This window comes from Dermochelys coriacea, chromosome 2 (genome assembly GCF_009764565.3).
Source record: "Dermochelys coriacea isolate rDerCor1 chromosome 2, rDerCor1.pri.v4, whole genome shotgun sequence".
NCBI lineage: Eukaryota > Metazoa > Chordata > Testudines > Dermochelyidae > Dermochelys > Dermochelys coriacea.
Genome location: NC_050069.1, coordinates 12,141,167 through 12,167,936, shown reverse-complemented (window position 1 = coordinate 12,167,936; position 26,770 = coordinate 12,141,167). Strand labels below are relative to the sequence as shown.

The 26,770-nt window shown below is 42.9% G+C and overlaps 1 protein-coding gene across 1 annotated transcript in view; it reads right to left on the bottom strand.

Annotated features, from left to right (window-relative positions):
* COL22A1 (collagen type XXII alpha 1 chain) overlaps positions 1–26,770 on the bottom strand; it is a 328,017-nt gene that overhangs the window by 287,730 nt on the left and 13,517 nt on the right. Inside the window, exons 2-3 of the mRNA XM_043507305.1 lie at positions 7,865–8,025; positions 2,771–3,337 (exon numbers count right to left, since the gene is read on the bottom strand). Of these exons, the coding sequence (XP_043363240.1) occupies positions 2,771–3,337; positions 7,865–7,955 (658 nt within the window). The 5' untranslated portion in view covers positions 7,956–8,025. The remainder of the gene's footprint in view (positions 1–2,770; positions 3,338–7,864; positions 8,026–26,770) is intronic.

Genomic DNA, 26,770 nt, shown 5'->3' with positions numbered 1-26,770 from the left:
AGTTTGGTAAATATATCAGCCACTGACCCAGGTCTGCTGAGCACATGTATTATTTTCAAGTATGCAATGTTTATTTCCATAGTATCAGATCAAGCCTAAAGTATAATTAATGCACTCAGTGACTCACTCACAAAGATAATTCATAGTCTAATATAGCAAGGATTAATGAAAGTTCAAAACGGAAATCCAGTGCGACCAGAGACAAGTGACACGTTATTCTGGAGCAGCTTCTGCCACAAACCTCAAGATCTACACCACTGCGCTGATCCTCATATTTATAGAGTATACTAACAGTTAGGGCTGGAAGAGTCTTTGTTGGCCAGTACAGTGCAGAAATTACAGCTCCACCATTCCCTTTCATTCCAAACATGTGTTCTGCCTCTACACCCTTCCCCTGTAAACACTAGTTTTCCCCTACATTATTCACCCTAAGAAAGCTATCTGATCTCTGTCTTGCTGCCTCCTTTGGTGATACCTCAACATCCTCTCTCGCCAGTTTTCTCAATGTCAAATTGCTCTGCCCATTGGGAGATTTTTTTTTGGTTTAGCTCTAATCTGACCCTAAATATTTCACTCATTAAAAAATAGCAAGAACAGTTCAGCCATAGCAAGAGGCAATACATCATCATAGCAAGCCGAGCCGGTTTGCATGGACCTGTGTTTGCTGAAACTTTGCTGCATTATTCGGGTATTGCTCCTTTCACCCGGACTACCCTTCCCTCTGCCCAATCAGTAGTCCCTGTTCTATCCCACACTCCTGAAGTCTTAATTTCACTTTGTCTTTAATGTCTTTTGCAGATCTGATTCTCCAACTGGTGTCCTGCTCTAACAGTTGCATGTTTCCCATTAGTTCATAGTTTTAACAAAGCCCCCACTTCAACCTTCCTAACTGTCATTACCAGCAGTCTGGATCCCATTGGTTTTATATAGAAATCAACCCACTAATTTAGTAATCTATCCCTTCCCCAAGAAGTTCCCCATGTTTAATAACCCTAAACCCCTACTCTTCATCCACACTTCAGGATGCTTCCTTTCTCCCCATCCAAGTCATTCCTGCATATGAAAGCAGATAGTTCTGAGTAGTGTCAGTCACAGCCCTCAGGATGAAAAGCTATATGCCTTTCATAATTCCCTGGGCTTTAATTAAGCAGGTGTTACATACATGTACTATGGACCTAATCTTCAATCAGATAGCCATAAAATAGTAACATTCCACCTGGTAAAATGGGCAGATGACCCCTTGATAAGGTGAGAGAGACCCAAATGATAATATGCACTGCAAGCATTCATTTTAAGAAACTTTTCTACAGGAATTGGCACGTGTTTCAATGCAACATCAAGCCACTCTGGGTAATTCAAAATGTATAGCTGCAGCAAATTTGTCTGGGCATATCCAGTGTTACATACAGCATGGCAGAGGATAATTGTTCCCATCTCTTTGGAACCCTGAAGGAATAAGACTGTCAGAGGTTTATTTTGGTGTAGGGAGAACCAACATCTTTGATCTGCACTACATCTAGCAGACATCCAGCCTAACTCCATTCGACGGTGAGATTAGTGCCTGTGCATGTGAACATTTATAAACTGAAGTCAAACAAGGAATTAATGTCACAATTAATGTCACGTTATGCCATGTTTGAGTCAGTCCACAACAATGCTGTGTTATCAGCACACAACGACACAACGTCATGGGGAGAAGGGAGGGATAGCTCAGTGTTTTGAGCATTGGCCTGCTAAACCCAGGGTTGTGAGTTCAATCCTTGAGGGGGCCATTTAGGGATCTGTGGCAAAAATTGGGGATTGATCCTGGTTTTAGCAGGGGGTTGGGCTAGATGACCTCCTGAGGTCCCTTCCAACCCTGATATTCTATGACATCACCATCCACCATGCCACAGAGACTCATCAGCTGTCCTGCAAACTCAGACCACAGGATGCAGGGCAGTATTGTGAGTTTCATTTCCAGGACACACAGCAACCTTAAATACCTTGAACACAAAGCCAACAGGGTATATGTAGATCCAGTAGCTGGGAGCCCTTACATGGGGGCCACGGATGTGGGGCCTGCTTTTCCAGCTAAAGAGCTAGGATACCAGTCATAGCAAAGTATAGCAGGCACAGCAATGCCTCCGTTGGGGCACCCCACATACAAAAAAGTGTTTACTCGGGTTAAATCTCATTTGGCTTCAGAATGGTTATTTCCAGGGCTGCTGCCTAGTGATGGATTAACCCTACTCCACTATAGTGTCTAATGAAAACACAGCAAGGAACCAGACCCCACCCATATACGTAGGCTGCATAGGGTGCTGCAACCAAATTCAGATGAGGTAAAACTTCGATTCTATGTAATAATACATTGGCTACAGAGTGTAAGAGATCAAACAAAACAGTTTCCAGTGGGCCACTACATGAGAGAGGGACAGACAGATTTTTATATATAATTTCAATTTCCAGAAATATATACACATTATTTCTCTCTGATTTGATCCCACTGGAAGTTGACCCTTGGTTAATGTTGTTTTGGCTCATACAACCCAGAAGTAAGCAGACGATGACTGCCACCAGCAGTAAAGTGGCTTCTTAAAAAGTGAAAAATTCAGGACACTATTGGATGGATGGATCAGTGGATGAATATGGAGGGAGAGAAAGAGAATAGGACCCAGAGTTACAAACGAACAAGAATGAGGGAGCATATATATAGGACTTTCACAGACACACAATGATTACTCTATTACAATTCTCTGTATATTAAAGTAACAATGTCTCTACTTACTTTCACAGAGCCGTCGTCTCAGCTTCTCTCGTATTTTATCAATGGCGTTGTAATCAGAGACGTGGAACACATGGGCAGATTTAGGCTCGGAAGCAATTTCATCCAATTCCTCCTTTAAGGCCTCACCAACTCCCACAGCAAAGATCCTTATTCCAGCCTTACGTACTGCAGTGGCTGCATCCATGACATAATCCTGGCTCCTTCCATCAGTCAAAAGGATAGCCACTTTCTTACTGGTTGGGTCACTAGGCCTCCCACCAGCCTCTTTGGAAAAGCTATAGGTGTTGATATACCGGAGGGCATCACCAGTATTTGTGTTACCCCCATAATACTTAATATTCCTTGCAGCTTCTTTGATTGCCTCACGAGTTTGGTACCTTCCCAAGTCAAACTCTGTGGTTGGCCTATCACTGTAACGTACCACTCCTACACGGGTCTTGTCCAGTCCAATCTGAAAGGTCTCCACCAGATTAGACACCCATTGGCGGACCTTCTCGAAATCTTCTTTACCCACACTGGAAGAGGTATCCAAGATGAAGACAAGGTCATAGTGGACATTCTTACAACCTGCAGGGGAAATTAAAGATTCTGCTAAGAGAAGCTGGAAGAGGATCATCACACATACCTCAACCTCTCTAGTCATGTCTATTCAGTGTACTGCCTCTGTGCTGGAGGCATCTATCGCTTCGTCCCACAGAGGGAGCACAAGTATTCAGTCTTTCTTCCCTGTGATTTCCTCCCCCCCATCAATTTTGGGAGATCTATAGTAGATCTGGACACCTCTGTTACTTTGAATTCAAACCCTCTCCTTTCCTGTTCTGCTTGCTCTGTCTCCACACAATCCTTTTGCCTACACTGTCTGCATGTATATGAGGCTGCTCTTCTCTTTTAAAAACATTAGCATTTCCATTCCCACTTTTAATGCAGCACATTGAAAAATATTGATGGATCAAGAGATCTGTGTTGACCATGCCAGTGCCAACCTTGACCTTGAACAGTGAAGCTTCCATGTTCCCTCTCAAATGATAGTGTTAATTTATTTATGCTTAGCTACAAGCAACTATTTTCCTCTCCACAATGTCTTGGGGAGACAACTTTATAACAAGATTATTTTTATTCTTATTCTGTTTGCCAGTGTACGTTGACTAAGGGACAATTCCTTGAATAGTAGCGTGGCTTCCTTGACAACAAAGCACAGATCCTTTGCAAAGGAAACGTTTCCCTACCCCCACAACCAATCTCTTGTCTTCAGTTGAAATATTCATAATCTGAAGTCTGTGTAATCCAAAAGGCCAACAGGTTTTAATTGCCATTTTCTTGCACCAGGAAGCCAGCCACCTTCAAGGAAGCCAGCCACCTATATTTCACAGCTACCTTCAAGGAGAGCTTATCACTTTTCCCTGCTTTGCCTGAGCATTTGCAAGCCAATACGCTACATAACCACAAAAAGGCCAGTGGGTGGGGAAGGGCAGATGACGCAAGGTATAATCAGAATGTGCCACTCGGTGAGAACTGTCCCTATCAGTGATGAATGACTGAAATCCTATGTATGTCTGAGTTCATAAAGGGCTAAGCGATCCTTCAGGACGAAAGCTGCTATACAAATGTCATTTATTTTAATATAACGAGAAGGTCATGGCCCCAGATCCTCCAGGGAGGTGCAACTACTTTGTGCCGCCCCCTGCCACCAAAATGGGCCCATAGCGCCAGAATAACCCGCCATGGGAAAAACATCTCAGAATAGAGGGATGCAGGGGCCGAAGAGCTGGCATGGCTGCTCTGATGACACCTCTCCCCTGCTGCAGAGTCAGAGCTAAGGGGCCAAGGTTTTCCTATATCCTGCTGATCCACAGATGCTGCTGTATCAGCTGCCTTCAGACTAACTGACACTATAGTCTAGCCCTGCACCCAGCTACTGTACACAGCAGAGCCAACCCAGCACCTGCTAGAAAACCTTCCCATAACTCTTGTGATAAATGAAGCAGGAGGGGGGTATAGCTCTCTTTCTGGACACCTAGCCAGCCAGTAGCTATAAAATCCCTCTTAGTAGCTGTTCTCTACTTCCTCTACCTGTAAAGGGTTAAATAGATAAAAGGAAGTGAGTGGACACCTGACCAAAAGAGCCAATGGGAAGGCTAGAACTTTTTAAAATTGAAAAACGACTCTCCTTTTGTCGGTCAGTTGTTGTTCTCCTGGGGAGAGGCGGACAGGGCAGAGCTATGTGGTAAGAAGCTTGGGCCAGGTATGAAAAAAATCAACAGTATCATACCTAGAAACTGCTCATTTAAAACCCCAAATATGTAAGTAGATCAGGAAATGTCTAGGAAGACACTATTAGGTTTATCCCTTTTATTACTTTATGGCTTGTGGATTCCTCTGTGCTAAGCCCAGGTGCTTTTGTTTTGCTCGTAACCTTTAAGATGAACCTCAAGAAAGCTATTCTTGATGCTTAATCCTTGTAATTGCTCTTTTAAAAATCTAGCAATAGCGTGAGTTCCCAGATGTCTTTTTTTTTAATTAATAAAATTTACCTTTTTAGAGAACAAAATTGGATTTTTGTGTCTTAAGAAGTTTGTGCACATGTTGTTTAATTAGCTGGTGGCAACAACTGATTTCCTCTTCCCCCCCTTCTCAGCTCTTTCCTGGAGAGGGCATGAAAGGGCTTGAGAGTACCTCACAGGAAGGAATTCCCAAGTGTGGCTTCCTGTGCTCTCAAAGGGGTTCTGTACTTGGGTGGTGGCAGCATCTACCACTGCAAGGTCAGAGAAAAGCTATAACCTTAGGAGTTTAATACAAGCCTGGAGTGGCCAGTATTTATTTTTAGAGCCTTGTGGGCCCCCACCTTCTGTACTCGAAGTGCCAGAGTGGGGAATCAGCCTTGACAACTCTTATTAGTGTGTGTCACCTAAGGAAGAGTGATGTAGTTGAAAGAAAATGAAAAGCATCTGAAACCCTCCCTGAGTTCAGTCTGGTGGTCATGCATGGGTTCCAGAAGTCCTTTCTATTCCCTGCTCTGATCATCGTAGATTACAAATTAGCTCTGGGAACAGCCAGTCATCTTCAGGGGTCAGCTGGGCAACACGCTCTGTGCTCCTGCATTGGTGGTGGGAGCTTTGGAGGACTGCTAAGGGGGAGGCGGGGGAAGAGAGATATGCCACTCAGCTGTCCCAGAGAAGCCAACTCTACTGGGAGGTTGCTCAGACACATGAAGATGACTTGTGGTAGGATCCTATTGCAGGGCAGGAAGACCGGTGTTTGAAGGGAAAGAAGATAGCTCCCAGGATTGCATGATAGAGGGTAGAGTGTTTACATAGGTCACAGGATTCCATATTTCCTGTGCTTATATTAACAAACATTTGTGAGAATCACCCATCACAAGTGTTAACCCCTTTGCAGATGAATACCATTGAACCTATTCTGGTGCTGTTGGCCATGAACATTTTATGGAATATAGTCTCTGTACAACACCGTGCACATTTCTGGAGCCATATGAATGACCACCCTGCTAACAGTGTTCAGCTGATCCACCCAGCTATTCAATAGGCGAAGTCTATGTGGGCATGCCTGGAACACTGTACATCCAATCAATCAATCGTTATGTGAGTGGACAAACATAATATACCTCTCATAAAATTACTTGAGGGCGCATGCTGGCTGGAACATGTGGGTTTTATGCTATGAGACACCAATTAAGCTATGTGCATATATCTCAGTTAAAATGCAGAGTTTTGTTCTGTTCCGTTCCCTGCATAATAGACATTATGTGTCATTTAACTGTAAAGTTCAACCAAACTGTCCTCAGCTGTAAAGGCTATGGGAAAAGTCCAGCATCATTAGTCAATTCTGTCTGGACAAAAAGGGGTTAAGCAGAGTTAACTGAAGAACACAAAAGGTTTAAACATATTCAGCAATGTTGTTGCTTCTTTTAACACATCTCAGCAGGTGATAGTAAGTGTAATTTAAAACCATACAATCCCTTCTCCATTCAGGGGTGACTGTCCACAAAACAAGGTTGTTGAGTTAAAGATACTGAGGTGTATTCAGGAATTAATACAGGAAAACCCTGTGTTTAACAGGGCTAATCCTTGATGGGTCAGTGATTCTTTGTTTATATACTTGACAGAGCAAAGCAAATGCTGCAAAAAAGGTTTTCAGTGAATACTGGGTCCAGATCTTTAAACATATTCCTTTCCACTGCACAGAGAATCTTTTCCTTGTTTCTCAGAATATTCTAACAAAATTGTTTACTGGCAGAGACAACTCATTTGAAAGAAATGGTGGGGATTACTAACAGGAAACATGGTCAATGGAAACATGATTCTAAGGTTTAGGGGCCATCCAGTCAGCAGACAGAATCTTTCCATGTGACCTATCTCCAAGCAAAACAGCTCACAGACAAACTACAGGCCCAGAATTAATACTGAAATGCTTTGCTCAACAAACCAGTAAGTTTGACACCATCATGACCTGTTCGCAAACAGAAAAAGAGACGGTTTATTCTTTTTTTTTTTTTTTTTACTAATTATTTGCTCATTTAATAATGATAAAAGTTTACATTTATATAGTGTCTTTCACCCCAAAGTGTTGCACAAACTATCTGTAGTTCCTATACGGAGAGCAGCTACTGAGTTTGAGAGAAGTGGCTACAGTTTCCTCTCATTTTAGAATAAAATTAGCTAAGGACACCAGAGGGTCTCTTGTGAAAAAGGCCAGAATATCTGAGTTTTTAAGATGTTATCTAAAAGACCCTGAAGATCTGATTTAATGCCCATTGAAGTCAATGGAAACACTGATACTGACTTCAATAGGGTTTGGATCACGCCTGTACAGTGTAAACTGCATGCAACTCAGGCTAGCCTGCAAGACTGAAGGTCTGAACTAACCCTGCTACGTCCTGGTCTTGTAGTGGTTACAGGATTCTAATTAAGTCCAGATTTTTTCAGCACTAAACTACCCCGTCTCCTTGAGGTCTGCTTACTATATTAGTAAGGGTGGGTACATTGCTAGCTTTTTCTACAAGAGTAATGCCCCAAGCAAAGTAAAAATCTAGGTAGCTTTTCAATACTCGCTTGTCCCAGAAGCATCGGCCCATACCTGCTCTTTGTGCCTGAATTCTCTCTCCACCCCAGAGGAGTGCAAGAAGAATCAAGACGTAAGGCACTCGATATCTTCCCGTGAGGGGCATATCTCCCTTCTTCTCAAACACGCTCACCTCTTCGCCGTGGTGAGAAACGGTCTATAAATCCATCCCTTGCCTAGAAAAAAAAAAGAGGAAATTGGAGAGAGATTATTAACCAACAGAAGCACAAGACTGTGGAGAAAACAAAAGCAACAATACAAGCTCTGGGAACTGCACATTTAGGGTCGTCTCCTCTGGCTCTCGTTTTACTTGAATAGGCATGGGCTGTACCCAGACAAAGAGGCAAGGAATTCACCTACTTTTCAAAAGCTAAGGTCTTTTCTCAGGGTCCTGCCAATGCAGAGCAGCCTGAGTTGTCTGAAAAAGAGAGATTACTAGATTATTTTAATTTAAATGAGCCCATCAGCAACAGCACAATCAATGCATCAGACTGGATACCATTCCTGACTTGAGCCTCTCATGTATCCACCTTAGGAGGCACACAACTCAGGTCAGAGATAACGTTTGCCGCAAATCATACACAGCCCATTGCTATCTTACCAGTGACCACTTTGAGTTCTTAGACATCAGAACTGCTGTGTGCTAATAATATTGAGTATTTTTCATATATGAATGCCCCACCATCAAGTACCTTTGGCCTTATCTACAAGAGATGGTTGCACAAGTTTAACTTAGATTATGTCTACACTATGGAGACTATACTGGCATAGCTATGTCACCGTAGCTATGACAGCAAAACCCAATAGTGTAGATGGAGCCTACACTAATGGAAGGGTTTTTTTTCCTAGGAATACCAGCTCCCTGAGCAATGGTAGCAATGTCAACAGAAGCATTCTTCCATCGACATAGCTGTGTCTACACTGGGGTCAGGTCAGCATACATCGGTTGGGTGTGGATTTTTCACACCCCGAACTGACATTGCTATGTCAGTATAGACCAGGTCAAGAAGTGTTATTTTACACCAATTAGATTAACTCAGTGAAAACTACTGTGGGGGACAATCTTAATTTGGTTTAAGAGTGGCTTATTTTGATTTAGTTTAGATGAAACCACTGAAAACTCACCTTGTTTTGATACAAACTAGAAATTCAACCGAATTCGGTAAAGATTTGCTAAAGTTTTTTTAATACTGGGCCAGCTCCATGTTTTTTTAATCGAAAACACATTTGGTGAATCTTTAACTGTGCTCCTTATAATTATTTGTTTTACAGTATGGCTTACAGTGCACTCGATGTTGTCTACCCAAATACAGGCAGACAGCACCACTCTGAACTGCTTCCAGTCTAAGGAAACATTTTAAAAGATACTCTCAAAGCTTCTAAAATCACATTTTCCTCATTAGTGTACACAGACTCCTCAGGCTTGTTTCCTCACTGAATTTGTGTTTCCTCCATCACTTACATGCACATGGATTGCCTGTTGCGAGATTGCGACACTGAAGTGATGGGCTGTGCATGCTGGTTTATTATTGTAGCTTTGATCCTGAGTACTGGGCTATTTCTTTTCCTCTTTGAACCATTTGTTCTGGTGGAAAACACATATCAAAATAATAGTAGAGGTGCCAAGGCTATACTTAAAAATAATATTGACAGGTCTAAACTTTGCCAAGATAGATCAATGTTCCTCTAAGGTAAATGAAGTCATAATATGGGCTAGAAGAAGCAAAATCTAAGAGCCCATTTGTACAGATAAAACTCTCATTACATGTGTGTAACTGCAGGAAGAATTGGGTGCGGTATACCCCATAGCTGATATCACATATGGGCACAGAGAAGCAATGCTTCTCATACGTCCTCCTACACTCATTAGAAATAACATTTTAGAGGTGACAATGCATCAGAAAATAAATGCAATAAAATAGAATTGCTCATTCTCAGCAGACACCTGAAATGTAAATGCTCAAGAACCTGCATGGGTTAACTGGCCATTGGAATCTGAAGGATCCCAAATCAAACATGCTGGTGAATGTTATTGATGCAAGAGTTATCCTTGCTGGGTTGCAGCCTTGAGGCCAGATAGGTGCTGGTGTTCTGAATTTTTCCAGCAGGTGTCACTATGGCACAATGTGTCTCAAACTCTGGCACTAGAGAAGGGCACATAGTGATAACTGAATTGTAATAGCTTGTACACTTGTAGTCAGACTGTACTTTTAGATAACCCCCACAGCTGAAATTCCAATCAGTCCGTCTCTTTCAGAAGGCTAAGAGCCAATGATATTGAAAATGGCTATGGGAGTTTTCAGCCCGATTTTTTAACTTATTTGAAAACCCTGATATTCATAGAATCATAGAAGATGAGGGTTGGAAGAGATCTCAGGAGGTCATCTAGCCCAACCCCCTGCTCAAAGCAGGACCAACCCCAACTAAATCATCCCAGCCAGGGTTTTGTCAAGCCAGGCCTTAAAAACCTCTAAGGATGGAGATTCCACCTCCTCCCTAGGTAATCCATTCCCAATGCTTCACCACCCTCCTAGTGAAATAGTTTTTCCTAATATCCAACCTAGATCTCCCCCACTGCAACTTGAGACCACTGCTTCTTGTTCTGTCATCTGCCACCACTGAGAATAGCCTAGCTCCATCCTCTTTGGAACCCCCCTTCAGGTAGTTGAAGGCTGCTATCAAATCCCCCCTCACTCTTCTCTTCTGCAGATTAAATAACCCCAGTTCCCTCAGCCTCTCCTCATAAGTCATGTGCCTCATGTAGCATGTAAGAGTCTTTCACTCCCAGCGGACCATCATTCCTGACAAAAATCATACATGACCAGGCTGGAAAATTCTTTATGTTTATGTTTTTATGTAAATTAAAGACAAAAATGGGGATGGGATCTGGGGATTCCTCCCTGCTAAACATTTGAAGAACTAAGTGCCACTTCATGAATCTTAAAAGATATTTCAAAATAAATTCTTATGTCAAGGGGGAAAATAGGGGGAATCAAAACCTGAACACCTGCTCCAAATCTAGGCAGGTGCTGTGACTATTCAATATACTAACCTAGCTCAAAACCCTTTTTGTTCTAAACCTGGGCCTCATTTGAGTAGAGAGGGTTAGTTATGCAAAAATATGTTCTATTGTCTGTTTTATATATGGAGGAATTAACTGAGGCCCTGATTCTGCAAACTTTTACACAGGTGTGATACTTTATCTTGAGTGGTCTGTCACACTGAAGTCAATAGAATTACTTATATCAATAAAAGAAAAGGAGTACTTGTGGCACCTTAGAGACTAACAAATTTATTAGAGCATAAGCTTTCATGAGCTACAGCTCACTTCATCGGATGCATTTGGTGGAAAAAAAAATAGCAATATTGCATATCAATAAAGTTATACTTCCACATATACTAATATAGAAAAGTTGGAGGCAAGGTATTTTCAGTCAGGGGTCTTCTACTGTGGAAGTCATTCCCATTTTAGTTTACTAAAGTCAGAATTTGCCGACTCTGAGGTTACAGTGGAAAATCTTTTTTTTTTTCTCTCTCTCAGATCCTTCCTAGACAGAGGGATAAAGAGGTGCATGGCAGAGATAGGAAAGTTTTTGTTTTGGAGAGATCCAGGAGCAAGAGCTTCTTCCTCCTCCTGTTCTGTATGGCAAAGAAAAGTGATTAGCAACATTCAAATAACCATGTCCACATTAGTGAGCCAGTGGGTAGGTAGCTCCAGAAGTTTATTAGTGCAAGTCTGAGATGTTATTGGTAAACGATAGAACTTGGCACTGATTTACAATATTGTCCATAGTTTGACTTGGTGGCTATACAGTGGCAGATTAGCCAATGGCCTAATGGGGCCCATGCCCAGGGCCCCCAGAAAAGTGGGTGCCCTCACACCCCAACCCACTCCACTCGCCTGCCCAGAGCTCCTGCTAGGGAGTGGGGTGGAGGTATGGGGTCTTGGCCCGCTCCACCTGCCTGGTGATCCTGTCAGGAAGTAGGGTTGGGGCATGGGGGCTTGCCCCGCTCCGCCTGCCTGGCTCTCCTGCTGGAGTGCCGGGCAGCGTAAGCCGCTGCACCCCAACCCATTTCCCCGGCGGGGGGGCACTGCAGGGGAAGGGGTGTGGAGGGGCCCTTCCACTTGCTCTGGCCTAGGGCCCCACAGAAGCTTCATCCATCTCTGTGTCTGTAGTCACACTGTGGGTTGTCTCTCATGTTCCAGAGGTGAAAGAGATGATAGCATCTGCCATGTGATTCTCTGAATTGGTTCAATGAGATCAGCCTAACCTGCGGATGCGGCAGGTAAACAAATCGGCCTGACCCACCAGGGGGCTTACCCTGGCATGCCGCGTGCCAAAGGTTGCTGATCCCTGGAGTAGAAGGTACTTAAATTCAAAACAGTTTAATAGGGGCCTTCAGGCTTCTGCTTTTACGGCAAACTTTAAGAAATATCAGATACAGTGCAGAAGTTAGAGATGGAAAAAGATGTATTAGGCCATCTATTCCATTATTGCCTACCAGATATTTTCTAGTACTTTGACCAGTTTCAATTATTTGAGTGATGGGATTTCCACTGCTTCTCTGAAGACTATTTCCACCTGATAGCAGCAAACATACACAGATCACACACTGATGCTGCAAAAATCAATTATTCAGGGTGAAATGTAAAGAACATGCCTAGTTACGGACATGGTTGTATCACTCAGGCAAGATCCTTGCATGTTTGCTGGGGTGGGACAATATAACAGATCACATAAATTGAAACATTCCTCTTGCTGCTGAGTCCAGTTTTTTATTCATTGCTTAATTTCATCCCGTTACTCCTGTGCCACTAAATGTGACAACAGGCCATGTCAATTTAATGTCCCAAGTACTCTGCATTCATTACATGACTTTTCATTGTCACCCTAATGAATGTCTTCAGTATCCATCTCTAAAGAAGAGGTTAGCCTGAGGTAGAAGCATGGTGTCTAATTATATAGCACTTCAGAAAAATAATATAGCATGTTAATAAATTCTGCATCTCAGTATAGCCCGCTTGTTGTGCGTGTGTGTCTTCAGACTACTCAACTAGGCAATTTAATTATCTAAATTATAGCTGATGAGCAAAAAGTGGACCAATAAAAGAGAGGTGGAGGAGAGAATTTTTATCAATCTGTATTTTCACATACCTTTGTTTGAAGCTTTCTAAAAGATTCTTCTGATAGCATCTAAGGCATATCTAAGGCATTACAGGACTGATCCGTAGCCCACAATAGTCATCGAAAAGACTCCTATGGACTTCGGTGTGGGTTGTATGAGAAGCTCCATCCATTGCAGAACTTCAGAAAGTCTGTACTAGAGTAAAGATGGGCCCATAATGACTGATCCCTTCCAAATGCATCCTCAAGACCAAACTCCTGCTGTGATACCTACAAGAAGTCAGCCAAGCAGCGAGGGCTGGCATGAGTGGCAGCCAGAGACACTGATTTCATTTATTTATAAATGAGAAATTTATTATAAATTTATTTATAAAGGAGAAATGGGGAGGGGAGTGACCTTCAAATGTCTCAGAACTATCAATGAGTGCACCACTGCCCTATCTGAACACTTTCTCCAGTCCTTCCTCCCTTCTCGTTTATTATATTTAATGGTTGTTTCCTGTCTCAAGTTAGACTACAAACCCTTCAGAGCAGGGAGCAGGTATCCCCTAGCATAACAGTGCCCTGATCACGACTGGGGCCTCTAGGTGCCACTGTAATATAAACAATAGTAAGAAGAACTACTTACTCCCGGTTAATTCTAATATACAAAGGAGCACCAGCATTTCATTTACATCCTCAAACAACAACACCAGTATCCCAGTTGCTTCAGGATCCTGAAAATGTCCATCTTTACTGTCTAAAGGCCCCCAGGGATATGCTCAGGCCTCTCTCTACAAGACCTTGGGTAAAATTTTCAGAAGGGCCTAAGTGATTCAAGAGCCTAAATCCCAGTTTAATCAGGTCTAATCCAGATGGATTAGAAGAAGCACTGATAGATTTCAGAGTCCCACAGCCAGAAAGCTACTGATCTTTGGAGTTGTAAGAATGGAGTGGAGGGTGATAAGTGAACTGGATGCTGACAGACACAGACAGTGGTGTGAAGTGCTATCACTATTGCAGATGTGTTAAAGAAGGCATGGAATTAATCTGGGGTACAGTCCATCTAAAACTGGGAATGTAAGTGTTAGCCAAGATGGACAAAGCCACTGTCTCATCAGATTACACACCCCTGCTATTAGCTCTCTTCTTGTATTTTATTATCATTACATTTTGTGTGTATGATACATTTACAAAAAACTCACCTGTGGTGGGTCTTTGTTATACAACTTCAGGACACCCACATGAGTTTAATAATAAACAAATACATAATAATATCTAGTAATCTAATTAATCCCTTGTGAAGTATTATTAAATACCATTCAATACCCCTCCTCACCCTTTTACATATACATTTTACATAGGTGGGGTTGGTAACACTAACTATTATTAAAGTTGTCTGACACTTCACATTATTAGATCCTGTTTTCAGATATTTATAACTTTGCCAAACTTTAACCATTTAGACGACATTTTCCATGCCACGTATCTGCCTCAGTCTGGGATTTTTTGTGGGGGGAGAAATTTCAGCCAAAACAGTCCAGCTGTTTGAGGATCTAGGAAAAATATGTTGTTTTGCCCATGTTAAGAAATTCTGGTGACCTTTTCTTTGAATAGCTGTGGTACTTTCCTGCTTTGGAACAGGGACTTGAGATTTGCCATCCCAGAGAAAATCTGCCCGAATGATAAGTCTCTGGAAAATCACATGGCACGTGCTCAGTTGATACTTGCTAACAGCTGAAATCGCCAAAGATTCCATCCTCATTCAGCACAAAAGCCTTTCGTTCCTCCTAGTGCTGACCAGGCTGTGAATACTCCGTCCCATCACAGCTTGTGTGTGTGACCAGCTGGATCTGCTCTGGGGATGAATGAGGGCTATGCAATGAAGGCCATTTGTTTGACCCCTGCCTCATTAGTTGCAGAAGTTGGAAGATGTGTAGGAAACGAGGCAGAAGACTGTAGGAAGAGAAAGGACAGTCTCATGGTCAATGCAGTTGAATGCTGCCCTGGAGAATATGATTCTCTCTCTGCCTCTGGCAAAGAGTTCCTATGTGATGCTGGGCAAGTCATTGAAACCAACTTCTCAAAAGCGGTAGCTAATTGTAAGTTCCTCATTTCCTGGGTAGCCAGCCTGCTGCCCTGGGGCTGATCTGCAGAAGTGCTGAGTACTTACAGCTGCAGCTGCCATCAGTGGGTGCTGTGCTTAAAAGGACTATATAATGCCTAGCCCTTTGAAAAATAAGGTATTAGGTGTCTCAGATTGGGCACCTAAAATTAATGAATACTTTTGCCCTTAATGTCTCTGTGCTTCAGTCTCCCATCTGTAAAATGGGGATAATGCTACACCCTCACCTCACAGGGATTTGAAGTATTCAGATGAGCACCATAAAAAAATCCATGAGGAAATTAATAATTCTGTCTTCAGAGCAGGTTTTGAATAGTTTACAGTAAATGAATAAGGCCAAGGCCACACATTGAACCAGGACAATAAAACAAAATACTGAATAACTGATGTTTAAAGGGAGCACTGTCCTTCCTGTGCACTGAATGAGGCAGGACTTCTGAGGGGGGGAAAAATAGCATACAATGTTGTAATTAAGGATGTGCATGTGCTTTAAGAAGCAAAGAGGCCCAATGAACATACACGGGCAACCTTTATTGTGGCATTTCCTAACTTTTGAATGCTTGATTTTGCAACCTTAATAATATTCTACTACTGTACTTTTGTGCACGTAATAGATCTACACCCACCCACAGATGAAACTGATAGAAATGGTCAGATTCAGAATTCAGCAATTCCCTGCTCCCTGGCCTAATGCTGAGACCATGCATCTGTCAGACGGATCTCTTTTGTAAATGTGTCCACGGCAGACTGTCTAAAACGAGCTATTACTGGTCTCCTGCCAAATTGTAGCAGTTCTAAAATACTCTATTAAGTACCAGTTGTGGACTTTACAAGGTATTTTTGCCTGCTGCAGACACACACAGTCTACAGGCTAAAACCTAGATGGAATGCCCCGAGCATATGTGCTCAGTGATTCACAATGGGAAAATAGCTCAAGATTTTTTATTTTATTCTTGCACAGTATTCACCTTATGAACGGATTACAGCTACTGCTCGGCTGAAAGCCACACAGAACACTAGTGTGTGCTAAAACTTTTGCCCCGTCCTCTCCTACACCTGAACCCCTTTGTGTGTCTCATTCACTTGTTAAGTCTTGTAGATTGTAAACTCTCTGGGGCAGGGGCTAAAATTTATATGATTTCTGAAGCCCTTAGCACATTGGGGCCTGTCCGTGCTTGAGCCCGCTAGGCGTTACTGCAATAAAATCATTAAATAGTTAATAGCCAAAAAACTCTGTCCAAATCGCCCTTCCACACACACACACACACACACCTCTTTTTAAAAATGTATAGGAGCATGACAACATCTCTGAAACAGCAATTCCCCTGCCACACCCACCAATATACTTGTCTGTTTTCTCTGGGCCAAAGTTAAATGCATTTACAGGTCTCAAAAGTGACAGATCACATTTGTATTTGGTGCCAGGCCACTGGAAAGTTTTGGCTAATAAAGTGCCAGGGGGCCTTGCCAGCTGGCCTCCTCAGGGGAAAGGCCTGAATTCAGATCTTACACTAGTTTGATACCCTTTCCTTACTACAGTGGATTCAGTCCTGATTAACAGTCATGTAAGTGAGACCAGAATCAGGCCCTAAGTGAAGTCTAAACAGAACTCCTATAGCTCAGATGGTAGGGACAAATGATTTTGGAGTAACCTATACTGGGTTCTGTCCATAATACAATACGTCTCAGGTGTTAACATCCATTTTGTACATGTGCAGCGGATGGATTTGTTACAGTATATTGGGGAAGGAGACATGTGGCCAAGGAAAACAAATTCTTTAGTTGAGAGCCCGCTGTTCTGCATCACTGGAGCTGATCCCTGGAGACATGCAGAACCAGCGTGGGGAAAGCTACAAGACCCCTGTTTTCTGCCAAGCAGGGCCTGAGGTGTTCCTTTTCCTAGTAGCCTACCTGGACTGGCTTATTGACTATAGGCAGTTCATTATGACAAAGCCTACCCCCACGGGGCCCATTTCATGCTTTTTATATCCACAGGGAAGTTATTCCAGCCCCTCCAAGGAAACCTAATCTTTTCTCTTCTAGTACAGTACAGGAGTATGTCAATAAAAGGGACCATGTGTCATGCCTTTATATAGAAGGTGAACATAGCCAGAGTCTGGGAGTGGGGTATGGATGGGGTTACAGCCTAAATATTGTTTTGAAATAGGCTGCCTGTTTTCCAAATAAAAGGGACAGGTGGTGGATCCCAGACTCCAGTGTGTCCCCTTGCCTGAGTATATCCTCCCCAATGGGAGCAAGGGTTTGTGTAGGACTCTTTGCACCAGTATAATCACTCACCAGTCTGATTAAGGGATCCATTACTGAGTTCCCAACCACTCTTTTAGTTCAGGAGGGTTTATAAGGCTAGACTGTGATTTGGATTGTGCCCCCATAAACGGATGCCAGACCCATCCATCCCTCACAAGTCTGCTTGGGCTACCAGGACCTTGGATCCAGGCATAGGAGGATAAGCATGTCTGCTTACTACCACTCTGGAGCAGAGAGGCATTCAGCTGGCAGAGGGTTAGAGGTATATGCCCTGACACACTGGCCAGCAGAGCTGAGCCAGTGTCGAGGGGTTGTAATTAGACTCTGGTACAGACCAGCACCAACTGACTCCCTCTCCAGAGCAAAGAGAATCAGCAAGGGAACTGTGACTTGAGGGTGCTTCCTGGAGTAACACAGTGTAACCCACACACCTCCTGAGTGTAGTGTTCTGTCCCATCTAGTGGTGCGCGCAGACAATGAGTGAGTCAGTGAGCGTGAGTGAAATGAGTCTGCTCTACAGCCTTAGTTAACAGCCAGCGGGCTTTTAGCTCATGCAATAGAGGCTCATGCACTAAGCTCCGGAGGTCCCTGGTTCAATCCCGCCTGCCAGCAACTAGGATCTGTTGATGTTAAAACCGCACAGGTATCCCTTGCTCAGGGCTATGGATAAAGGTACAATCTATCCCACAGCAGGCACTGTAAATGAAAGTACCTCTTGCCAAAGGGATTTAGTCAGCTCACTCCACCAGTAAGCAGAAAGAAGAAATGCGGTGGTGGGAACACAAACAGATTCAACAAAGTTGCCTCTGTTCATCCAAAACTCTTGTAATGTCACTAGCAGGCTGAAGCAGGGCGGGGCGGGGGGGGGGGGGGGACAAAACAAAACAAAAAAAACCCTGCTCACTCCCCTGAAATTGGGAATGCAACCTAGAGTTACAGCTCCATGAACAGCTAATATTGGCCACCAGGGCCCTGTAGCAAAGCAGAGCCTGTGCCTTTCTCTCTTGCTGCCTTCAAAGCAGTGAAGAAGAAGAAAAACAGAGGCAGTGGTGGAGAAAAAATAAAAGGAGTCCAGTTAGAAAAGAAAAAGGTGTCTGGAAGCAGCAAATGAAGATGATAATGTAGCCAGGCAGGAGCCTGCAAACCTCACTCATTTTACAATTGCTCTCAGTGTTGTAGACTGAAGCAGGACTTCTGGGCCTCTCCCACAGAAGGATGGAGAGAGACCAAAGGAAGTGCTCTCCAGAAAGCAGCACTGCACAGAGACTCCTCAGGAAGCTAAAGAGAGAGATCTCAGTTTCCTTTTCCTAAAGCCTGGAGCCCACTTTGAATTCTTACACCACACAGTCCTAGACAAAGGGTATTAATGGCCGACGTGTTCCCACTGACAGCAGTGGGAAGCCTGGACCCCCATAGCTCACCAGCAAGGGCAGGGTCAACAGAGACTCATTCTATCCATCATGTCCTGCTCCAGCCCCGTGTGCCTCTGGCAGGTGGAGAGACAGAGACAGATCAACAGTCCTGACATTCACTGGAAGGAATCTGAACCATCCTGCTATATTTTTTGTCAGCTCCTTTCTCTTCCCCCCATCCCCCCTTCTTCTTTTCATTCATTATACCATGCTTAGAAGCAGTGGCATCTGTAGACAAAAAAAGGTCCCAGCATGAGAGAGCATCATTAAACAATTGAAGGACTATAAGGAGCTGTGCAAACAAAGGGAAGGATGACACTGAGCCCTGGTCATTTTAATACTCTCACTCCATCATGCCTTGTAATTCCTTTAATTGCTCCTTGCAGAATCCCCACAGCACCACGCTGGCCTGAAGAGAAAACATACCTGATGCTTGTAACTGTCCACTCATTCCACTGAATTTTGGTTTTTAAAAGCCAGATACTGGGATTAGCAGTAGTGGTGGCTGAACATGGTGGAGAAGGGGTTTCAGTTCAGGTAAGTACCCAAAAACTTGGAGCCCTGATTCATTCCAAGCATGATACAAGAATAACGCACTGGCAAAGCATAGCTGTGTCTCCCAGTAACAGGAGTACTGGGCTTTGGCCACATACATATGTCCCAGTGCTCTGTTTCAAGCCTCTGACCTGGCACTGATTCAGATGCCAAGGTCATGTAATGGAAGCCTGGAAGCAGCATGTCCCAGAAGAGGGAGGCAGAACAGACAGAAAGGAGGTAGGAACTGGGAGGAGCTCTGTGCTACAGCCAGGCAGAAGTCCTGGCAGGAGATGCCAGCAAGGAGAAGGAGAAGTTGCCTCAGCTGGGAGATGCTTTAATAAAGAGAGGGCTTTGGGAAGGAACTGTTGAACCTGGAGAAGAGATCTAGAAGTCAACAGATGTAGGTCAACAGCATCTGCCTCTTTCAGAATTTGTAATAGTCATATGTCACCATTTCCCTTGTGGACTTTAGAGAGGACGTTTAGACAGTCTCTGAGGACGGGCCCACTTTCAAGACATTGCAGTGTTTGATGCTAGATGTCAGACACAAAACTACCCCCACTCCCTCACAAGTCAGGGACAATATGCATTAGCTGGTCAGAATGTTGACAGAAGCAGCACTGGCCAAGTTCAACACTTGAGGGGCAGAGGTTAGAGTGAGGAGAATAGAGTTAGACACCCAGACCCAGACATGGACAAATAATCCAGTGTAGGCACAGCTACAGTCTGTTGCTGGCTCCTTTTAATGGTTACTACTTGTATTAATTGCCAATGGATCTGATTAATGAGCTGAGGGTAAGAAGGCTCTTGTCCCAGAATCAGGCTACACAGAACTAAAACTAATGAGTTCAATATCTTGTAAGGAACCTCGAGGTATATGGCAAGGACACTCACACTGAGGGCAAAGCAACGCCTTAGAGAGTTTTCTTGAAGTCAGTAATAAAGCCAGAAAAGCACCAAACCACATGAACAGATAGGAATAGTACAGTATTTAGGATATCTGTGGTATCAATCTTTGCATATGCTCTTAGATTTGCATATTTACACCCTTCCTCAAGGACCTGTGGTAAGCGACAAAGGACTCCCTGGCATGCCAGAGTAGCCTGATGGTCCAGGTTCCTCAATGCCCACAATTGGTGGTAGATAACCATAGAACTGAAGGGTTAAAGGATGGAAAGCTAACCATCCTTCCACACGGTGGTTTGCCCTATTTTAGAGCCTGAGCACCAGAATGAATATTCATGCTAATGCTCAGCCTTCCTCTGTGTCCAAACCTAACTTCCTCACCCTTGTAATATTGGGGTGCACTTATCCTATAGATTAACATATTAATGGCATTTAACTCATTATCATAACCATCACTTCTTGCTCAGACAGATTTGCGGTTATCATTTCCATGTCACTGTGGTTGCCGTTTAATATTACCTGTCAACTCCTGTCATTAAACAAGCTATTTCCAGTTCCCCAAAATCTCATGGACAGGCCATTTATCTATGCCAAAGGTCACTGGCCTACTGTACTTGATTACACTTATGCTTAAACTAATGTCTTACAGGACACAGGCTTGTAGGTTTCTTGCATTATAGCAGAATATAATAAAGGCTAAGTGACTGGGCAACAAAATGGCAGATGAAATTCAATGTTGATAAATGCAAAGTAATGCACATTGGAAAACCTAATCCCAACTATATATATGAAATGCTGGGGTCTAAATTAGCTGTTACCACTCAAGAAAGAGATCTTGGAGACATTGTGGATAGTTCTCTGAAAACATCCACTCAATGTGCAGTGGCAGTCAAAAAAGCCAACAATGTTGGGAATCATAAAAAAGGGATAGATAATAAGACACAATATATCATGTTGCCTCTATATAAATCCATAGTATGCCCACATCTTGAATACTGCGTGCAGATGTGGTCGCCCCATCTCAAAAAAGATATATTGGAATTGGAAAAGGTTCAGAAAAAGGCAACAAAAATGACGAGGGGTATGGAATGACTGCCATATGAGGAGAGATTAATAAGACTGGGACTTTTCATCTTGGAAAAGAGACGACTAAAGGGGATATGATAGAGGTCTATAAAATCATGAGAAAATAAATAAGAACGTGTTATTTACTCCTTCTCATAACACAATAACTAGGGGTGACCAAATGAAATTAATAGGCAGCACATTTAAAAACAAACAAAAGGAAGTATTTTTTCTACACAACACACAGTCCACCTGTGGAACTGTTTGCCAGAGGATGTTGTGAAGGCCAAGACTATAACAGGGTTCAAAAAAGAACTAGATAAATTCATGAAGGTCCATCAACAGCTATTAGCCAGGATGGGTAGGGATGGTGTCCCTAGCCTCTGTTTGCCAGAGGCTGGGAATGAGCAACAGGGATTTGTGCTAAGAGGAATGGATCACTTGATGATTACCTGTTCTGTTCACTCCCTCTGGGGCACATGGCATTGGGCACTGTCAGAAGACAGGATGCTGGGCTAGATGGACCTTTAGCCTGACACAGTATGCCAGTTCTTATGTTTTTATTCCTGCAGAGCCAACAGAGCAAGGAGTTTGAGCTGCATTCTATTCCTTCTAGTGCAGCAGAATTGTTTGACAAAGTTCTTATCAGGTTCTTCCAGTGTATACCCATGGAAGACCAAGTGGGTTGCACAGGTGTAACGGAAACCCTACATTGGCCTGTGGAATTATTATTGCTAGTGGTGGTGCATGAGAAGGAAAGAACTCCAATTCACAGACGTTAAGGCCGATAAGGACCATTATGATATAGTCCCATCTCCTGTCTAGTACAGGTCAAAGTATTTCATTTAATAACTCCTGCATCAAGCCCATATCTTGCAGTTAGATAGAGCACTACTCCCTCCACCCCAAAGGCATCCAGTCTTGGTTTGAAGACTTCAAGGGATGAAGACTTCACCACATCCCTAGTAAGGTATTCCAGTGATTAGTTTACCCTGTCAAATTCACACCTCAGCTCTAGCCTGAATTTATTTAACTTCAGCTTTCAGTCTTTGGATCTTGTTATGCCTTGATCTGCAGCACAGCTTGTCTTTCAGAGCCCAGAGGAAAAGGCCTCTTAAATTACCAAGAGACAAACATGGAACCCACAATTCTATTATTGCGTCACTTTTCTCAGTTACAGCTCATTAAAAGTGAGTTTCTAATAGGAATATCAAGTAGAGACCCCATTAGCACCTGCCCCAAGAACAAGGAACTTTCATTTAAGGGTAGCAAGTCATCTATCCTTCAATTACTTCATCAGTACACTCAAAACATAGCTTCTGCCTTCCGAGCAGCAGTTCATAAGAAAATTCAAACACCAGGTGATGATGAGTTCTCAGACTGAGAAGAGCAGTTCATTCATTTGTACACAAATGCACAGTAAGTACCTCCAAAGAAGTTCCTTACAAAACACTGCTGGTCTCCATAGCAATTGGCATTCACTGTACTTTCACTGGAAAACATTTTAAAAAGATCCTTACGAAAGTACATTTTTCTTCATTATTTACGTATCCCTAGTTTAGTGAAGATTTTTAGTCCTTCACGTGCAATAGATTTGTCCTTTCAGTTTATGCCATTTCATTTCCACATGGCGTGTGCTGCATGCGGATTGCTGGGGTGAGATCCAAAATTTGAAGAGGATTTTGTCTAAAAAAAATAAATCAACTATTTGGATTCAAATGTGCTTCAACTAGGTCTTTCACATCCAGACTGAAGCTTTGAATATGCCACAGCAGCATAATGACTTGCATCCTTCACGCAAGTCTTTAATGTCTAAGGAAAATTAATGTTGTTACAACTAAAGCTATATAAAGTCCCAAAAATACCAAGGGATCACAATAGGACCAATTCTTATTTAGAGAGCCTGAAAATCATTATCGTTCATACAGCAAAAGTTTGTCTAGAGGCATGAAAAAGAATCCAATTCTGCTATCTTTACTCACGTTGACCACCATTTTACTCCACTTCATACTTTGAAAACATCTTGGGATGGGGAAAAGCTGGAGCTGCCACTAGATCTAGCATATCTTGTTTCAACCATAGCTTTCATTGGGATGGTCTTATCGCTAGAATGGGTGGCCTATAGTGTAATGGCTTGTCTTGATGCTAAAAAAAATTGCTAAGACCTATAGGTTCTCTAGTGCTGACCTAGCCTTCTCAGCTTAAATGATGGGGTTTCTGGTTCCCTGTACTTACTTTTTTGAACCACAGTAGTTTGAGCAGGAGAAAGGGTTGAGAGTTTAACTCATCCCTCCAAAGCTCCTGTCTCTAGGAACAGCACAGACAGACACTAAACTAGCCTGAAAATATGACACACTAAGCACTTCCTGATTATCTAGCACAAACCTCTCCCATTGTCTCTCCCCTCCATGGAAGGTTGGTCACATGATGATTGTGGTCACATGAAGCAAAAATATAGGAGCAGATCTCAAGTCAAGAATTCTAAAAAAGCTCTTTCAAGGGCTATAAATCTCTTCCTTATCTAGCTCTTCTATTTCTGAAGTCCACAGGAGAACAGAGGTTTGGCAGAGTACATTCCAGTTTTCACATGCATTTCAGCATAGTCTTTCCTTTGTTACTGCTAATAGCAGTAAACTCCATCCTCCTACCTATAATTGCTGTAGTAGTGTTAAACATCAGTTACCTCCTCTGTTTAGGATTGATTCATTTACTCATTTGGAATGATTTGCACAACTTCACTCAGGCCTTCTTCACTATTTAAATAGAGCATAGCCATTCCAGGCAAACTTTTAAACTATCATACAGTCATTGTCTCTAGAATCTTTGCTCCGGGAGACTTTTATAAAGGCTAATCCATTGTTTTCACTAATCATTCAAATGCGTCTGATAAGCCACCACTGAATATACATCTACATGTTTTCAGATGAAGTTCCTATAAACTGAAGGCATTAAAGGGAAAGAGGCTAGTTTTAAATGATAGCAGATAAGGCTCAACATTAGTATATCTTAGCTGGGCATCACAACAACGCTACCATATTTAAGGTTTTCTGTGCAGAGTATTTATAAATTGTTCCATTCCATTCCATTGTGACATTATCACTGGGGTTGCTGTTCAACATTACATATATTAAGCCATTACTGTATCTGGAAAATATTCACAAGTTGTCATCTTGCTCCTAACTGTGTTCTAGAGACATCTGATTATTCCCTATGTTACAGTGTATAAAAGTGTCAACTTTAAAACACTCAGCCAAAGAATTACACAAATGAGACTTTATTTCACTGGCAACCATTCAAGAATTGAAGTAGCAGAGACAATGAAATACCTTCAGACAAACAGGAGTTATTGAAAGGATCGTGCAAGGACAGGCAAAGTACTCTAGTTCAACATATTTAAGTTTCATCAAATTCCAAATGGCAGAACTCAACTACTTAGCCGTAAAGGAAATCTAAGGTAGAATAGTATCTTGGGGCTTGATTCCACTCCACTGTGCTGCTCCAAACCTGTACTAGTCTATATCAAAGAAATCGATGGAGTGACACCAATGCAGAACTGGAGTAAAGCAGTGCAGGCCCTTGGAGCTGAACTGGACCTGTCCTCCTGCACCGGAAGATAAAGAGTTCTCAAGAAAGTCTCTGAAGACTTCACCATTATTTACAGTGAATTTGTTGGTGCAAGATGCCAGATTCATGCAACTAAACTGAAGTCTTCTCTTTAACCAAAGGCATGCAGCAACTTGGCAAGCTTCCCCACAATACCCCACTGATGTGGCACCACCCGGTGAGGAGGGGACACCTCAGATGGAAAGCATAGTTTAGTCCCCATACACATGTAGGGCTTGACTGTGCTCTTGCTTTACTCAGCCAAGCATGGGAATGAAGGGAGAGTGGGCTCACCTGGTCAAAAACTCCACTCAGCCAAGCAGACCTGCCTGAATCTTGGGTCCAGCTCTAGTGCAAAGCCCAGCCTATGATCACTGAATACAGCCCTGCAAGCAAACGGGCAGGAGAGGCAGAGATTTGACTCTATCCTCCTCCACTCATTTGGCCAAGCGCAGGGGCACAGGGAAGTAAACAGCACCCTTTCAAGGCCTCCAATAGTTTCCCTACCACCACCTACATACAAACCAAGAGAGGAACACAGGACGAATTGTGATTAACAGGAGTGCCTCCCCAGCTATCCTTGGGGCAGTGCACATATTGTTCAGGGCATTGCCCAAAGGCACTATCTTGCCTTTAATCTGCAGAGAGCATTAGAAAGTATGTTAATGAGCACTGGTTGAAGGGGGTGGTTTGAGCTATGGGCACCTGTTCATTAGAGACCCACCAAGACTCATTTCACATAAGCCTCTGATCAGCAGTCAGAAGACAACAGCTTCTGTTCAATGACCTGGATCACAACTTGACCTATGCATCAGGAATAATATTCATTACCAGCAATATTCTGGCTCATCTTTCCTGAATGAATGCATGGCTTTTTAATTCTCCAGAACAAGCGTATAAAGGGTTTAAGGTGGGACTTTCAAAAGCTCTTAGCACTGGGCTAACTGCTCCCACTGAAGTCAGAGGTAAAACTCATTTAGTTTCATTTACTACAATGGGAGCAGAGTTAGGCCAAGGCAAAGTGCTTGTGAAAAAGAAAAAAATCCCACTTGTAATTTGGAAGTGACCCAAAACAATTACTACAGCCGAGGAGTGCAGTATTTCACAAATTAACAGATGATTCTTCCACCCTTAGGCATGTTGAGTATTACCTTCATCTGCAAGATATTGCAATGGGACTACTTGCAGATGAAGGGACTGGTCAACATGAGTAAGGGTGGCAGCAGAATCTGGCGCTCAGTTAGAAGGCCATAATACTGCTCAACATTATTTGGAGCCCTGCCTTCCTCTTTGTCCCATAGAACACCAAGAACACTTTTGGTGCTCAAGGAGCTACAGATATGACGTAGAGAGATGCTGGCCCTGTTAAAACCATAGAGTCATAGTACATACCTACAGCATACAGTAGAGATAGTTAACATTTGTCCTATTGGTACTGAAGCCTACTGTAAATGGACCTTGTTCTAATACAAAGTTAGCTCCCTATATAACACAGAACAGTTTACACCCAGAAAATGTGTGAATGTTCCTGTCAATGTTTTCCCTTCTTCTCCACTGCCATTAAGCCACATTTCCAAGAAACCTTTTCATCAGTGTACTCCCGCATTCCAAGAATGGGTACATTTAAATTCAACAAGGTGTGAAGCCTTTCCCTGAAACTCAAAAAGGCTCAGCGCAATCCTCACATAGCATCAAAAGAAGGATAACTTTATGTTTGAAGCACAAAGCCATGAGTCAGCAAATCTGGGAGCAGTATTTCACTCAGCCAGCCAGATTTCCTCTGTAACCTTAAGGAAGTCAACTGACTTCTGTGTAGCCAAGTTTCTCCATCTGTAAAAATGGGGATAGCAAACAAAACTACCCCCAAATATTGTATGGTCTTCAAACACACTGCAATGTG